Raw genomic sequence first — 16,275 nt, 5'->3', positions numbered from 1 at the left:
AGACACTAATGTAATGGATGAGAATAGACTTTTTCCTTGCAAAAAGGAAGAAAAAAGTGATCGTTCAAGAAAAAAAAATAAATCTAAAAATAGTCCTTCCATTAAAAACTGTAGTTATTGCAATACCTTCCCACTTCCACAGAGATTACTATCCCTAGAGGCAAGTAGCCAGCACACAGAAGTAATTTACATAGGCAAAAGGGAGATACAAATGTTTAGTTGAATTTGCTTATATATTTACCACAAACTCATGATCAGTTTTTTGCAATTAAATGCAGGCAGGGGTTCTTTGCCAGCCCCATACACAATGCTGCAACTGTCCGGGCAATGAGGGACAAAGGCTGCCTTATTTCCCTGCTTTCCCTGGTTATTGGAATACCTGCACTTGGATAGCTATAATTAGGTTGCAACTCAGTCAAGCAGGATTCTGAAGCTTGGTTTTTCTTGAAGCAGTAAATGCCACTGCTCAGAGCGGGCACCAATAAACACTTTCTCCATTTTGCAGAATGCAAAACTGGAAATTTGGGAAAAATGCTGCGCTGCGCTACTTGAAACCCTTTCAGTGGCTCCCTGCAACATGGGGAGACATTTTCAGGCAAAAGAAATTGTTAGCACACAAGTTAGTTGTCAAAAAGATAAAAGTTTCCTATACATGGAAAACAGCAACACGAGCTGGTTTTGAAAACAGATCGTATGCTTCCTATAATTAACTAAATTTTGGAGACATTTCATTTTTGCTACCCAGTGAAACACTCCTAGCTCCTCTCCTGAGCATCCTGTGTGTTTTAAAACACACACTTAATTCCACAGAAAATTAACAAATTCTGAAGAGTTTACAGTGATACAGGCATTTTAAAGCTCCCTGAAAGGAGACATCACCCAGTGTGGGAGTCAAAGCGCTTCACTCCCCCCACCCTGGCGGGTACCTTGCGGTTCGAAGCTGGGAAATGTGGTTGCTGTGATCTGATCGTGGCACTGCTGAAGCCCACCTTGCCCCCGCACTGCCATGTAAACCCCGTGCAGGGTTATAAACGCTATCTAATAAATTGGAGGGCTGGAGAACAGTAGGAGAGAGGGGAGCAGATTCTCACATCATCAGGAGGGAAATAGACTTTTAAAAAGCCAGTTGTGTCTGTGCACAACAATGAAGCTTTATGTCTATATAAACTGACAAGTCAAATTGTACTCCTGGGCCCAATTCTCAACATCAGCGGCATTTGACGGCGATAGCTCGCCTCCTGCCTCTGCAGCCTAATGGCTCTGTCTGCCAGGAAGGGCAGGCAGGATGATTAAAATAAGCATTAACAGAATGGTTTGGTGATTAGCTTCTCCCTCTCTCTTTTTTCTCTTTGCTTTCTCTTTTTTTACATATAGTTTTGTCTGCCAAAGATTGCTAAAGCCTTTTCTTCATTAGCAATGTACTTAACAAGTGTAAATTTAAAGTATTCAATTTCTTAAGGCCAAGGATTAAAGCAATTAAGGAAAACTGCTGCAACCTAGCAGTCAAGTCGACCCTTAACATGGAAAAGAAACAATGGTGCTTAACGTATTTAAACAGAACCAAATTGTGTATAATTACCCTGACACTGTCAAACTAAATTTTCACTCCGCTGCAATGATTTGTTAAAATCTCCCTTCTGAAACCGAAATAAACATTTTCTTTCCCAGTATGGGAACAGGTCTGCAGTCTTTTTGGGCTACCTTCATGGCAAAAACATTGCAACGAAAGCTAATGTCCTCTCTCATTCCATACTCATTTTACCATCAGCCTTCTTCCTGATAGCCTATGGGCTCAATCCCTCCCCGGGTCTGCCCACGGGAGGCCTGAGCCCTTGCCATCCCAGCACTTGTGCCATCAGGGCCTAAAAGAGCAGAAAACAGTTTTGAGCAAATGCATCTAGAAAGGGAAGCCATATTCCTGCAGTATCTAGCCTAAAATAATTTTGAACCCTTGCCTTTCATGCACATTAAGTCCTTCTTAACATATGGCAATGATGGTATAGAACGGGGCCTGATCTATCTTTGGCAATGAATTTTTTAGCTACTGTTTTAAATGCATGAAACTGAGACTTGCCTATGATAAACTCTGTAGCTTTTTTGCCAGACCACAAGCTGTAATGTAAAGTGTTGTCTTCTACAGAAAGATGTGAGGTGTTAACTGTGAAACCACAACGAGCTGGTAGTGGAATGGTGTTAACTCTGGAGCCTCAAGGATGGCAATTTATATTTCAATGTTGTTAACTGTTTCACTGATGATTGTTGTAGCAGAAATACTGAGCAAAGGCATGACATAATCAGATCTTGCTTAGAGATGTGGATGCTCAAATCCCATTCGTTTCTGTGGAAAAGAGAAGGTCCACAAGTTCCCCAAACCACTAAGTTTATGAATAAAACCCAAACACAGAGCTATAGCATGCTACAATAGAAAATGTAAAAATGCAGCATTATTCTTCATCTTAGAGGGTACCAAAATAAATTCTCCACATGCTTCTGAGCCCACCATTCTGTCCATATGTGTGCGCCTGTAGTGTATGTCCATAAATATATATATGCAACCTGTTTATTAAAAAAGAAGTATTTTTCTTCAGACTTTATAATTTTCAGTTTTGTTTTAATAAACAATTTCATATTTAGAAGTGCCTAAATAAGAGGTTTGGTGATTTTTGTTTCAACTTAAACTGTCAGCATGTCATTTTGGTTTCTGAAAAGCTCAAACATTCAGTTCTCTATTTTCCATTTTAGGATTACTGGCATCTTTTTCTAACTCTCTTTCAGTTCAGCTTCCTTTTACACTTTTATTTCCCCAGAAGAATAAAAATTAAAAAAAAAAAAAAAAAAAAAAAAAAAAAAAAAAAAAAAAAAAAAGGAAAACAGTGGGTAAATATATAAAGGAAAAAGAAAGCATGCCTTTTTTTTCCCCCCACAAAACGAACAAAACCAGAACCCAAGCACATATCTGGAAAGCTTATTTCTTATATCTATATATTTTTCCACTCTTGACTCAAAAAATAAATTAACTTGACCTTGCAGATATTGGTAAACCTATCCCATCAGACTTCTATTTACTTCCCAACCAGAAAGAACACTTGGCTCCATTAATATACCTCCACCTTCATTTACAAAAGCTGTATTTAGAAAGTGATAGATAGCATTGCATCTGAATCACTGAAGCTGCTGCTTCACTGCTGGGTGAGCCAATGGAACTGCCAGCAACAACCAGTTCAGATGGTGTCTCCTGCGAGAAGATCACTTCCCAAGTACCTGGTACTTGAACCTCTGCTGGACAAAGCTGATACCTCAAAATACCATGATCCACATTTGCAAGACAGCAAGATAAAGGAACTACCCCAAATTACAGTGTACAAAGAGCTCTTTCCGTGTGGTATCACAAGCTAAACCCATAGCATCTTTACATAGCTGCGTGTGGGTCAGAGGGTTGGATCACTGTGAGCTACCGGTCATACAGAACCAGTCCAAGGGCTGAGAAGGGACTCTCCAGATTCTTGCTATTGGCGGAACAAATTGCTGAAGTCATCTGCTGTGCAGTGCATTGGGTTTCAGTGTGATTTGGTTTGGGGGTTACCAACTAGCTGCTCCAATATCCTGAACCTTACGTAGAATGCAAGGGAGTATTTAATTTTAAGTTTATGGCAACATTTCACTTCAGAGAAGAAAAATCTCTCTTTGGAAAATGCCAACTCCCTGATAGTTTTGTTTACTTTCCATCTCATCAATTCCAAAAAGCCAAGTATCTAGGATACTAATGGGGCATGTTCTCCCCACCAGCATGAATTCAGCTTACACTGTGCATCAAAGGATAAGCCAAAGTCTGGAGACAGTTTTACTTCGGGGACTGGGAATACACAAGAAGTACCTGAGTATCTAAACAAGTCCAAGCACTGACAGAGTAAAGGGGCCTGAGAGACCATGTTCACTTTAATCCCCTTATCAGCAACATGTCTTTGGTTGGAGGCTCTTTGTCACTAAGTCACTTGCCAATGAACTACCATCAAGGACACAAAAGAGCAAATACACCAGGAGCTAAACACAGTAAACATCCTACAGAAGGGGCCAAGAGATCTTTTGTAATGGTCACAATAATTTGTCTTTGCTATATTATAGACTAAATGCAAGTGATTTTGGAAGCCAGTATTTTTTACCTAGGAGGAAAATGATTGTAGAAACCTTGAGGCAGAAAAGGGTAAGAAGTAGCAAGAGCAGTGATGGAATGCAGAGAGACAGCCGGGCTAGAGGTCAATGAGACTACACGATGATATGTAAAATGCCAAATGTACATTACCTTCCAGACAAAGTCTAGGTGTAAAGGGCGTGTGTGTGATCATGAGGGATGGCTGCCTTAATGGGAACCCTTCTAACCACTTCTAATTTGTTCCTATAGTTGAGCTGATTCCACTTCTCTAGATCTGATGGAAGATATCAGTGAATGAAATGGCTCCTTAATCAGATCTGATTATCGTATCCTGCTAGCTATAAATAAGTGCAGCAATGTACGCAGCATACAGGAAGGTCTCAGAGACTTTGGGTATCAAATTAAGAAATTTCTCACAGGGTTGGAAAGGGCGGAAAATACCACAAACAGTGGGGTTTCCATCGAGGGAGGTATACATGACAAGAGGTTGTCTCTGAGTGTTCCTGCTGGGCCCTACTGACAAATTTGTCAGTTTTGCCCTATGTAGGTTGGGCACATGCAAGAAGCTTGCAGGGCACACCAGCAGTCTCCAGGGGGGTTCAAATAATAATCGGATAAAATATCATGGTCCAGAAAACAAATCATGCTGTTTAACTCAAAAAGGAAATTTGTTTGATGGGAAAAAAAATAAATAATTGTTTCACATCAACCCAAAATGACTTTTTGTCCATTCAGCTACCAAGTCCAAAACATAATTATTTGCACAGTTCTAGCTTCTACTGCAATACTCTCAGTTGGAAATATTCATGCACTGTTAATCTGACTTGCCCTGCTGGACTTGCTATAAAATCACAAGACTCATGAAATAACTGGGAAAGGCTTATGTTCCTTGGCTAGCAGAACCCCTCTGATGCTCTCAGTTAGAAAGAGCAACATTGGCAAGACCAGGATAAAATCTACAGCCGACTGGGAAGAGTTTATTTGCTGCTGCATCAGAAGAAGGTAGGGAAATAGACTTGTACCTGGGGAAAACAGAGCTTTTTTTGAAAAAAATAAACCAATTCAGATTCTGTGCCAATTCCTGCCCTTTCCATAGGTTTACCTGTGCAGGGTGCAAAGAAAGCAGAGTCTGGCCCCAAGGGAGTTCAGATGCAGCAGACTGATCTACCAGCAGGCTACAATATGTTCCCAGAAGGTGCAATATAATTCTGAGGCCAAGGAACAGCCTATTAGCTCTGCATGCCATTAATTTTTATGAATAGTTCAATCCAATGCTCAGAGAAGCTGTTGGGCATCTTTCCATTTTGTCTAGCAGGACCTGGATTAGGGCTTATTTATCTTTCCATTATATACCTTATCTTTAAGGAGGAAGAAGCCCAAACAGTTCAGTGCAGCTGTGCAGGTTTCAAGCCCTCCACCAGGCTCTGTGCCCAGCAGCACGCAAGATGCTGTCTGCAGGTCAGAGCGAAGGCATGCCACAGTCAAAGCCACTCGTGGAGAATTAAACTTCAGGCTTGTTTGACTAAACTTCTGAATTCACCACAGTTCCCCTGTTTTGCCAGCCTGAAGAAGCAGCCCAGCAGGTTCTGAGTCACATGCCTCCTTCATCCTCCCTGGAACTGGAAATGATTACTAATAGGTATTCTTGCTGAAATGATTTTTTTCTCTCTCTGCATGCCTGAACGCCGGAGGGGAAGGAGGACAGCATGAACCGATTTCTTTTGCTGGCTTCTGCGTTTTACAAAATCTCTAAGTTACTGAAGAATTCACCTTAGGAAGTTTCACCCAGGCTCATTACAAGAGGTCCATGATGCAGGTCTGGCAGGCAGCCAGGGGATGGAGACACAGGGGTTTGGGTTAACCTCCCTCATTCACACTTTCAGTGGTTTTTTTACAGTATTTTCAGTGCTCTCCAGCCTAGGTTGAGAACTTAAGACAGGAGAGGAAATGAGGTGGGCATGAAAGCAAAGCTGGCAAGGGGATGGGCACTCTTTGCCCTGCATGCACAGCCCTGGCTGTGCATCACTGCTGCAGCTGCATCCACCAGGTGAAACACAGAGTTTGGGAAGGAACAGGGGTCTGCACTACAACACACATCACTGCATGCCAGGGATGCCCAGGGTTTTGCTGAGAGGCCAGGCTGCCCTCACCCATCCAAACCTGTCAGCCTCAAAATTAACTTATTGAGGTCAGTACTCATAACAGCGGTATTGTGGACTTTTGATTCAGTCTTCCTTTCTGAGAAAGCCCCACACTCTCTGGCCCGGTCCAGCTATTACCTGCCAACCTAAAGGATGATGAATGTTATTTATATTGCGGTAATGGCTAACCACTCAGTGGAGACCAGGGACAGGCTGTGCTATGGACTTTTCAAACACACACTGAATGAGGACTGCCCACAGACAGCTGAGCGTATGAAACTGCTGAGACATTTCAGGATAATGCTCTTGAACGCCTTGGACACGATGACCCCCAGCAACTCTGCAGCACTTGTGCTGACTGCAACAACACAGGGCACCATTCTACAGTAAAGATGTTCATTAATACCGAATTCTTATCAGTTACTGTGAACATGCCCTTACAATAGCAAAAACCTCATCTACTTCAAAGCAGGCAACTCCTTGGGAGGAAGACCTTTAAGTTCCTTGCCTAAGAAATGTGAAAGTATTAATCTATTTCAAAATGAACAGAAAACATAGAGGAATACAGAGGTATTCTGATTAAAAGTTTTCCTAATATTTAGATCTTATAGTTTTGCTGTCCAAGAAAAAAAGTGAATCAATGAGTAAAGAACTACTCAAGGTGTAGATGAGAAAAATAATCCAGCAGTAGTAATACATGAAGGGCCAGATCCTTTTAAAAAGTCTGTAAAACCAATTTAACTCTGACAGGTGCACACTTGTGGGATTAGACTTCAAATAATAGCAGGAAAATTTAAGAACTGAAAAATTATACCTTTAGCTTTTCACTGTGGTGAGCCCGAGGGTGGATAGCTAACACTCCCTGGGAAACATCCTCCCAAGAAATAGCCCCACAAAGATGCAGAGGAAATAGATCTAAAACATTCAATGCAGATTTTTTTTTTTCATTATTAATCATTCTCTCTGTATCTCAGGAAAATCATGCAGTGACTTCTTTCATATACACTGAGGTACAGAAATCTAAAATATTAAGTGACATATTCCACTGAGAAAAGCCGTAGAGAAGGTGCTGTGGAATAGGTGTTGGTCCCTCTCATATCTGTTCTACAATAAATGTTCTATCTATTGAAGTTCTAAAAATATATCCAGAAACCAGCAGACATTAGTGTCCATCAGCAACCTTATTAAAACAAAATGCTAAAGATATACCTCACCTTTAAGTACACTTGTTACACCTAAAAGTTGCTTTAGACAAGGCTGTGTCAGAGCTTCATAGCCAAAAAAGCCTGAAGGTAGCAGAGCCCAGTAAACAGACTAAGCAGGCATCAACCTGATCTGCTTTTTTTCTGTATTTTCAGTCAGATGAGTGGTCACTCCGAAACTGAACAGGAGAAATAAAGCACGCCATAAGAGACTGCAAGTACTTTCTAGCTGTCTCAACTCTAGAAGTCTCCTAAGAGGACTGATGTCTCAACATTTGGGCATTCCCTTCACTGTCAAACACTCACAGAGCAATGGGATTTGTCAGCAATCTGCTGAGCATATACAGATGACAACTGCAGAGCTTGGAGAGCTCCAAGGCATTTACAGATAGATAGGGGTTTGCGATAGATGTGTTGGACCAGAGCTGAGATCCAGAATCTGTGAAAATTACACCCAATAGCTGTAAAGCCTTTAGCTGCGGTAGTTAAACCAGGCACCATAATATGCCAAATTTAGCCTGGGTATGCTTTACAATTACACAAATTGTTTAAGGGAGGCTGATCAGCCTCCATGTCACATACTACAAGGAAAAGGCTATTGGTATGATTCTGGAAGGTCGTCTTTGCTGCCTAAACTATAACTCCATCTATCACTCAAATATATGGAAACGAAGCATCATTTATAAAGAGGTTTTGGATTGTCCCAAGTACAAATTTCATGGACAATGGATTTAAAGCTCTCTCCAGCACCTATGTCTCACCTAATAGTACTCTGTCCCTCGTAGATTTTCAGCCTGTTGCCCCACTATGATCTACATATCTTCCTAAATCTTTTAAAAGATCTTCTTGACAAAGGGGTATGTTTCATTGGTACAACACAGAGAGGCATTATATAAAAAGATTTTTGCCTAACTGACATAAGCACGACATGATTTCCAAAGTCAGCTGTATTTTCAATAATTTGTTCATTTTGTGTTTTTTCAAAATAGATTTATCCACTAAAGATAGCATACTGCTTAAGCCCCTCCATCCTCCAATCCAGCCAGCGATAGAACTTTGCATCAAATTTTTTATAGCATCAGATATGGGTTTTTTTCCCGGCATCCTAAAAAAAATGTAATCTTTATCAGCTACAGTCTGTACAAAAGCGTAAGTTGGCTCTGTGGTGTTCAAGAATAGCTGGTTAGACTCTGAGGCTATACATTCTTCTGCTAAAAGATATATTATCACATCTGTGTCTAAATATTTTTTGCTTCCCATGTCTGCTAAAAGCAACACCTACAGTTGCTGTAACTGAAAATGACAAGACAAAAATATTTTTCACCGATTTGTCACCATTTTTCATTTAGCAACACTAAATGTATACTCCAGTTCGTTAACAGAGTTTTGCCTGTTTGTATTTACATATAACAAGGGAGAAATAAATGTGTTAAAAAAGAAGAAAATGGAACTGTAAATACGACAAAAGTGGAAACAGAGTTTGTGGGTTGGTGTGCCATCTAAAAACACTTAACACATTTTAAATGGAAAAAATGTTAACTTTCAAGTTGCCTCACTTAACTGTTTTTAACTATAGCAGCACATAAGATGGTCATCATGTATTTTAATTTGATCTCCTGGCTCAGCAGCCTTATTATAAGGTTTTACCCTTATTAGTGGGGTTCTCAGTCTCTATGCTTCATGTAACTGGTCAATAATGAACTTTTTCCACCACTTTTGCCTAGTTAAGTCATTGGAAAACTTTAAAATACGCTACCTTTTTTTGCGAGTAGGGAGTTGTCATCATGTATATATCACAAAGGAAAAAATACAAAAGCAGAAAATGTCATGAATTCTCCTTCAAGCAGATGGTATTGCAGTAGAACTGAACACGTTTATATTAATTACTTTCAGAAAGAGAAGGAGATGTCATATCTGAGATAGAGGATCCTACCAAACCCACCAAGAAGCATCCGTAAATCTAACAATAGTGAGATTTTTTCATTAACTCATTGTGACAGCTGTCAAGCTGGTGAAAACTTTTTGTTAATGCCAGTACAATTGTTCATTTAAACAAAAGCCAGTAATTCAGTCACACTGGAATAGCTTATGTCCCCAGATCTGCCATACAATCTGCGCACATGCATATATTACATCTATATGCATAGTTGCTCTTTAATTTTTATCTTTGGGGCTACAATGTGATTTGTCCAGAGCATGAGCAGAGCTCTGCATAAAGCTGGCCAGAAGGCAATTTGTGATTGAGTTGTAATGAGCTGCTTGTGTTTTCCCTTGTTGGAAGGGGGAGATTTGGCACCCCAGGCTGGCAGCTGGGGCAGGACATGTTCCCCGCATGCCAGGCTAACCGCGTGGTCACCTTTTTCCCTCAAAGTAAGAAAACACAATTATTGGTAGAGATGTCACCTCACTCTTTGTGTGGTGACAGACTGAAGTACAAAAGACGTCCCTTGGGGCCCTGTGTGACCACAGCTTGACCCAGAGCTCACAAGGAAATCCCAGTGTAGGGCTTGGTGCTATCACAGGCTCTTTGCAACCAATAAAGATGCAGAGATCCCATTAACTACCTCCGCTCAAGGCAGGGCCTGTATCATTGAGGTGATTTTCTAACAGCAAAGCCAACTCTGAACAAGAAATGGAGTGCAGCCCTTACCTCCTCGTAGACATCATCATTTCTGCTGAAGTCTCCGGCCCTCCTTGGAAGGACATGGACATGAACGTGCTGAAAAAGTGAAACAAAATAAGGGTGATTATCAAGCTCATGACTTTCTTTTCTGGATTGTCAGCATTATTCTCCACACATACAAGTAACCGTGCACGGGCTCCCACAGCATTATTTTCAGAGGAAAATACATTAACCTGTTCCATAACTGTATCTCAACTCTTTGGAGACTATAAAAGATGAAAAACATGAGAGAGCAGCTCGCTGTATTATATGAGCTTCAGAGTGAAATGCCTGGAAGTTTAGGGGCTCTATGGAATTATTCATAGTTGTCAGTCAGAGACGTATTTAGCCACAGCTTTGAAATGACAATGTACCTCGGAGCTGCCTGTTGTGACTTCAAAACTGACAAGAACAAGAAGATGCCGGTGATGGGACGCAGCTGTAGCAGGCATGGGCAGAGGGCTCAGTGCTGCGCTGCACAGGCGGGGGGGTAGGGGAACTGGTGGTACCTAACAGAGACCATGCAGGTAGAAAGGCTGTCAGAAAAGGACATGCATTAGGCTGTTCAGCACAGCTAATGCAATGTTTTTCACAGTTAAAAAGACTTTAATGTTTTGCTTTTCCTCCCAGGAGGTTACAGCCCAAATATACTGAAGAGTGAAGGCCCCAGTGCTATGAGGTACATGCTTAGGGGCACATGCCTGCAGGGACATGGGCTCTGTGCATCAAGTGGCCCCAAACCTACAAGGCACAAGAATTATGAGCCCAGTTTTGCAGAGCCTGAAGCATAAGCATCACTCTCCTGACCACAGGGCCATCGTTTGGCAGGTAGCAGAGCTGAGGACTGTACGCTGCACAGCCAGCTTTGAGCTACCCGGTATGGGAGGGAGGTGAGGGGCAATGTATTTTTGTCACAAAGGCTGATGAGATATTGGGAAAAGGAACAAAAATATGGACAAGAAAGCAAATATATGACTTGCCACCTTGCCAACTTGATGTTGGATTATTACTATTACTACAGGTTTTTTTCTCTTAAGAGATTGTGACAGTCTCTTTATACCATATAGGAAGGGTAATTCAAGATTCCCAAGACTCAAACTCTACTAGGAAATCAAACAAATGCTCATCTATCTGCTTTTCTGCAGTAAGTTCAGCTACAGCATTGCAAGGCATTCTTTTATCTTTTCCCCTTTCTTTTTCACTCTCTTTTGAGAAAAAAAAAAGAAAATAATTCTTCAGGAAAAAAGACCCAACACCTCATTGAGGAGAGGCAGAAAATTATCTGAGTGACAGATCACATTTATGCATCTCCAGATCTTTTTAGATGGTGCCTAAATCCTTTTTTTAAAAAAGGGCTGCATTAGAAACAGCATCAAATGCTTTACATAGAATTTAGATAGCTTGCACCTGACTCAATTTGATGAGGTAGAAATCAGCTGAAATTCATTCACCTCACTGAAACATTCTCAAAACCTGGCTCAAGTCTATAATGAAATCCAAAATCAAAAAAGATTTTCTTAGGCTATCTGTAAGAAAATTCAAACACATCTATATTGTATTAGCTTCAATCCATAAAAACATTTGCTCAGTGAATAAAATGAAATCAAAGGGATGTTTCAGTTAATGAAATATTCCAAATACCACTCTCTTTTTTTCGCAGCTTACCCTAGAGAAACTGAATATGCGATTGCTTATTCTTATCATTATCCACCACTTTCAGTGTATTCAGCCTAGAGATGACGATGATTCTTGAGGGTTAAAAACTGTGGTTTTGAGTAATACATCAGTGATAGTGTTCTGATAGTGTATTATACTAATATATCATGAGAGTGATAGTGCTCTTGTGATGTATTAGTGCAATGTATCATCTGAACATCACTGCTCTCATGATGTATTGCTCAAAATCACAAGGCAAGTTTAAAGATGGTCTTCAGTAGCCCTAGGCCTGAAATTTTGCTTTTGGATACAAATACAGACTTTCAAGAAAAATAATAGTGAAAATTAAAGTTTTCAGTGGTAGTGTAAAATTTCACTAGTGTGTTACACATGTGGTTCTCATTAGATTTTAAATTTATTCTTAAAAATAGAGAATAATCTGCCGGTTTCTTTCTCTTCTGCTACAAGGAGTGATAGTTTTGCTACAAATACCAATTTTCAGGAATTTCTCTTGATGATATATATACAACCTAATATCAGCTATCAACAACCATATCGCCCAAAAGTTCAGCCACCTTTAAGATTAATTTTTATCTCTGTGGCAGAATGGTCCAGGATGCACACAGGAGAAGATCTGTATACCCACGACAGACAATTTGGAATATCAGAAAGCATACAGGGATGTAGTCCAAAACTCAGTGCAGAGATGCTGCACTGCAGATGCACAGACCAGCACAGCAGGTAATAAATGAGCCTAATGTGATCTTCTACTCAAAATGGGCTCTTGCGACCAGTGTGAAAAAAAGAAGAAAAAGTGTTTATGAGAGCACATGGGCCACTTGGCATCAGTGGGAACATTCTCAGGGGTTAGTCACCTTTACTACATGCATTATGTTCTTACACAATGCCAGGCTGCATAGCAAAATCCATCAACTGTATCAGAAAACAAATGAGTATTTCCAAGGTTTGAGGTAGCTGCAATCAATTTAAGAGGAAGTAATTTTTTCCGGACATCCCAATTTATTTATTTTTTTTTAAATTCTGTGCATGGAACATAAATAAATATCTGGGTTCTCCCTACTGTTTCTGTCATAGAAACGAACAGGATTGGCAATAGTGTCTCAAGTAGTTTCCTTCTCTTCAGCTTTACTGAGAAAACACAGGAAAATACAAACAGCACAGAGCAGTGGCTACCACGTAGTGAAAAACACCAAACAAAGGGATTTCACACCTTCTCTAATCTGCCTTTCAGCTTCTGCCCTTCCCAACTCGGGGAGGTTGATATTTTCATTCATTAGGAGTTCTTTAATTGATCATTTTTGCTCCTTAGTGCTATTTGTTAGTGCGAAAGCCTCAATCCACCAAGGCACTTAAGCACCAGCTCAATTTCCAACCTGTGAATTGGTTCAGTGGGAGTATTCGCATCCCGGATATTATGTATATGTCTCAATGTTTTGCTTCTGCTGCTGGCTACGAGGAGGTGTCCCCAACTGGAGGCAGCAGAAATAACTTCAAGGTGCCTGCAAATTAAAGCTTCTTCCTTCCATTTTGTTTTCCAGGCAAAACAAAAACCTGCATGTCCAAAAAAGACATTTGCAGTTGACTGAAACGTGTCAGTAGATACAAACAAAACATTTGGCTGCTTTTTTTAACCAAACAAACAGATTTAGACAAATCTTCCCTCAAAACACTGCTTGGAGACAAAAAATCCAAACTGTGTATACAAAATGTCAAAATAAAGTGTTTCAACTTTTTCCACAGTTATTGTGGTTATCCTCATGTCTGGTGGGTGGCAGACAGCCCCATCACATTCTAGCAGGCTGTATTCAATCACTGATTGTATTTCATTTTTTTCCTAAAAAATTGCTTTCCCCTCATTTTGCATTATTTTGATTAATAAGCAAGAAAAGCAACATACAACAGCCAAGACATTTACATTAATGGACTGATCAATATCACCCGCATCAGGTAAGAAAAAATGCAGACACACGCTTGCACTGCTTCGAGTGTTAGCTACCATTCCCTCTTCGTGTTAGACACTGATGGAGAAAGCTGTGCGTGATTGCAGGATACAGGCACACACTGGGTATGACAACATGAGGATACAGCAATATGTCCCCACCTAGGACCCCACCATGTGGGTCAGACGCCCGAGCCCGAGTTACTTCTGATACTGGGGACAAGGTTTCCTTGCCAGGGATGTCCAGGGCAGCACCAGCTGGAAGGAGGCTGTGGGAGCTGAACTCTATAGCAGGTTCAAAATTAAAATTATTAGACTGACAGTTTTGTAGGGCTGAGACTGTAGCTTCCTCTGTTTTCACAGTGGCTACCACATTATAAATGAAATGTCAGTTTGAGACACTCCTAATGAAGAGAATTACCAAGTGACGCAAAATCACTCTTGAGAGAAGTTTTTTCAAGACCTTTAAACCATGAATGGCAGGAGAACTACAAGGAACAAATCCGTGGTGCCACAAGGAAATCATGAGCCAGAGCCAGCCTGTGCCATCTCTCAGCTCCCATGGCGGTGAGCGGATCCTCCACTCAAGCCCCACCGTGTTTCCAACATGACTGTGGGAGCATGGGGCTGCTGACAGGGACTCCAGAGCGTGCTCATCCCACCACTGCTGAAATCTGGCAGCAGCACAGGCATTTGTGAGATTATACATCTAAAGTTGATTTTCAGTGAACCAGGACTGCAAAATGCTCACAAAAGTCTCAGCCAAAAAACCTGGAGCCTGTTTTGTTGGAAAAATACCCATTCAAGGTCAGGTGAGTTTTGTTTCAGCACTCAAGGCCATGCAGAAAGCAATATTCCTGGTTACTGCTGTTTTTATATACTGAATTATGGTCGAATAATCAATGTGTCACCACTACACTGCATGTAAAGTGAAAATACTAGGCAAAAATAGACACTGAAAGAGATTTCCTGGGTCAACCAGAATAGTGAAGAGCAGATGACCCTGCCACACACCACTGGGGAGGACATGGACATTGCCTGCAATAATTCATGAACACTGTGTTGTGTTCGCTCAGCTGCTGTGCTGGTTAGCAGAGCAACAAAGCTCAGCTTCCAACAGAAAGGGGGATAATAGCCTGTACAAGAGCTCCTCAGCACGCACCCAAGGTCTATTAGCAATAAATGTTGCTATAGGATGAACATATAAAAACTGGAAATGGGTCATGCATCCTTGAGGACAGGGGGACTGCCAAAAAGTTGGCAGAGGAAGGGCTGTTCCCCCCACCTGCAAAAGCAGTATGTGGCTGAGCTGTGCCTTCATGCAGCGAAACCAGATGCCTTTCAGCAGCTTAATCCTTTCCCTCGTTTCTTCTCATTCTTTCTACAAAGTTTTGCAGCCATGGGCTTCCACAGTCTCATGGTGCAGCAAGACCAGGAAAGGCCATGATATGAGGCATAGAGACACATCAGGGCCAGAGAGAGTAAACCCCAATGTCCCTGCCACTGTCGTGTTCAGGCAGGCAGAAGGGTAGGAAGGGCATTAGCAGCTGCAGGCAGCAAGACTTGCTGGCCAGGAGACCCCCATCAGCCAGTTTGCTGGGAAAAAGGATGGTGGTTTGCAGATAACACCTTATTTGCTGCAAAGTTCCCTGTCCATTACAGAGACATGGGCTTCTTACAGGAGGCTGTGATAATGCTTCTTCTAAACTACCAGATTAACTGTAGAAATTCCAAACTAATAACCATTCTCCAGGTAAGACTGTTAGCAGGCGATAAAGAAAATCAACCATAATACTGAGATAGCCACATGAAAAATTGGGCAATTTTGTCCTCTCTGTAAACTGGGCTTCCATGGAGCCCTTGTTTGCTATTCTTGATTAACTGCTCAATTATCCCTGTTACAAAATTATTCCGTGGAAAGCCCTGCCTATATATCCATAGCTCATTAACAGAAAGCACTCCCTCTGCTGTCCCCGAAAATACATCGCATTACCCAGACGCTAGCAGGCTCGGTACAATCACTCTTTCTAGGCATTGCAAGCCAATTTCTAGGGCCCTTGACTTGCAGGCCCCGGCAAAGACATCTTCATGGAGAAGCAATTTCTGTTCAGTGAGTATTTATGAGTTCTTGACATTTTTCCTAGTCCTGAATTGGGTTAGGATGGAGAAAAAAAATTTAAAATAAAAAAAAAAGTCCTATCCAACATTAGGAAAAAAAAAGAGGTTTTGTCAATTAAAATACTCAGTTTTCACAGCCTTCAACATTATTGCCAACATTAGTATTTTTCTTTCTCATTTCCGGGAGCTATAAATTACACAAAAGTAAGACCACTTTAAAAGACCTAATTTTTATAAAATATTAAGACATGACAGGAAACTACTTGAAACAATTCTTTTCCTACCAAAATGCCCCATTTTTAGGAATCAGCATTTTCCTTTCCAGCTTCACTAAGACCTCATGCATGAGCTGTATAGAGGCAGACACTTGGCGCCTCCTCCCCAGA

At 41.1% G+C, this 16,275-nt stretch overlaps 1 protein-coding gene across 1 annotated transcript in view; it reads right to left on the bottom strand.

Annotated features, from left to right (window-relative positions):
• FHIT (fragile histidine triad diadenosine triphosphatase) overlaps positions 1–16,275 on the bottom strand; it is a 450,758-nt gene that overhangs the window by 71,878 nt on the left and 362,605 nt on the right. Inside the window, 1 exon segment of the mRNA XM_035903802.1 lies at positions 10,144–10,212. Within this exon segment, the coding sequence (XP_035759695.1) occupies positions 10,144–10,212 (69 nt within the window).

The sequence above is a fragment of the Egretta garzetta genome, unplaced genomic scaffold, assembly GCF_000687185.1.
Source record: "Egretta garzetta isolate BGI_Z169 unplaced genomic scaffold, ASM68718v1 scaffold91, whole genome shotgun sequence".
Taxonomy (NCBI): Eukaryota; Metazoa; Chordata; class Aves; order Pelecaniformes; family Ardeidae; genus Egretta; species Egretta garzetta.
Note: the sequence above shows the minus strand (reverse complement) of the source record. Positions and strands in the feature narration are given on the sequence as shown.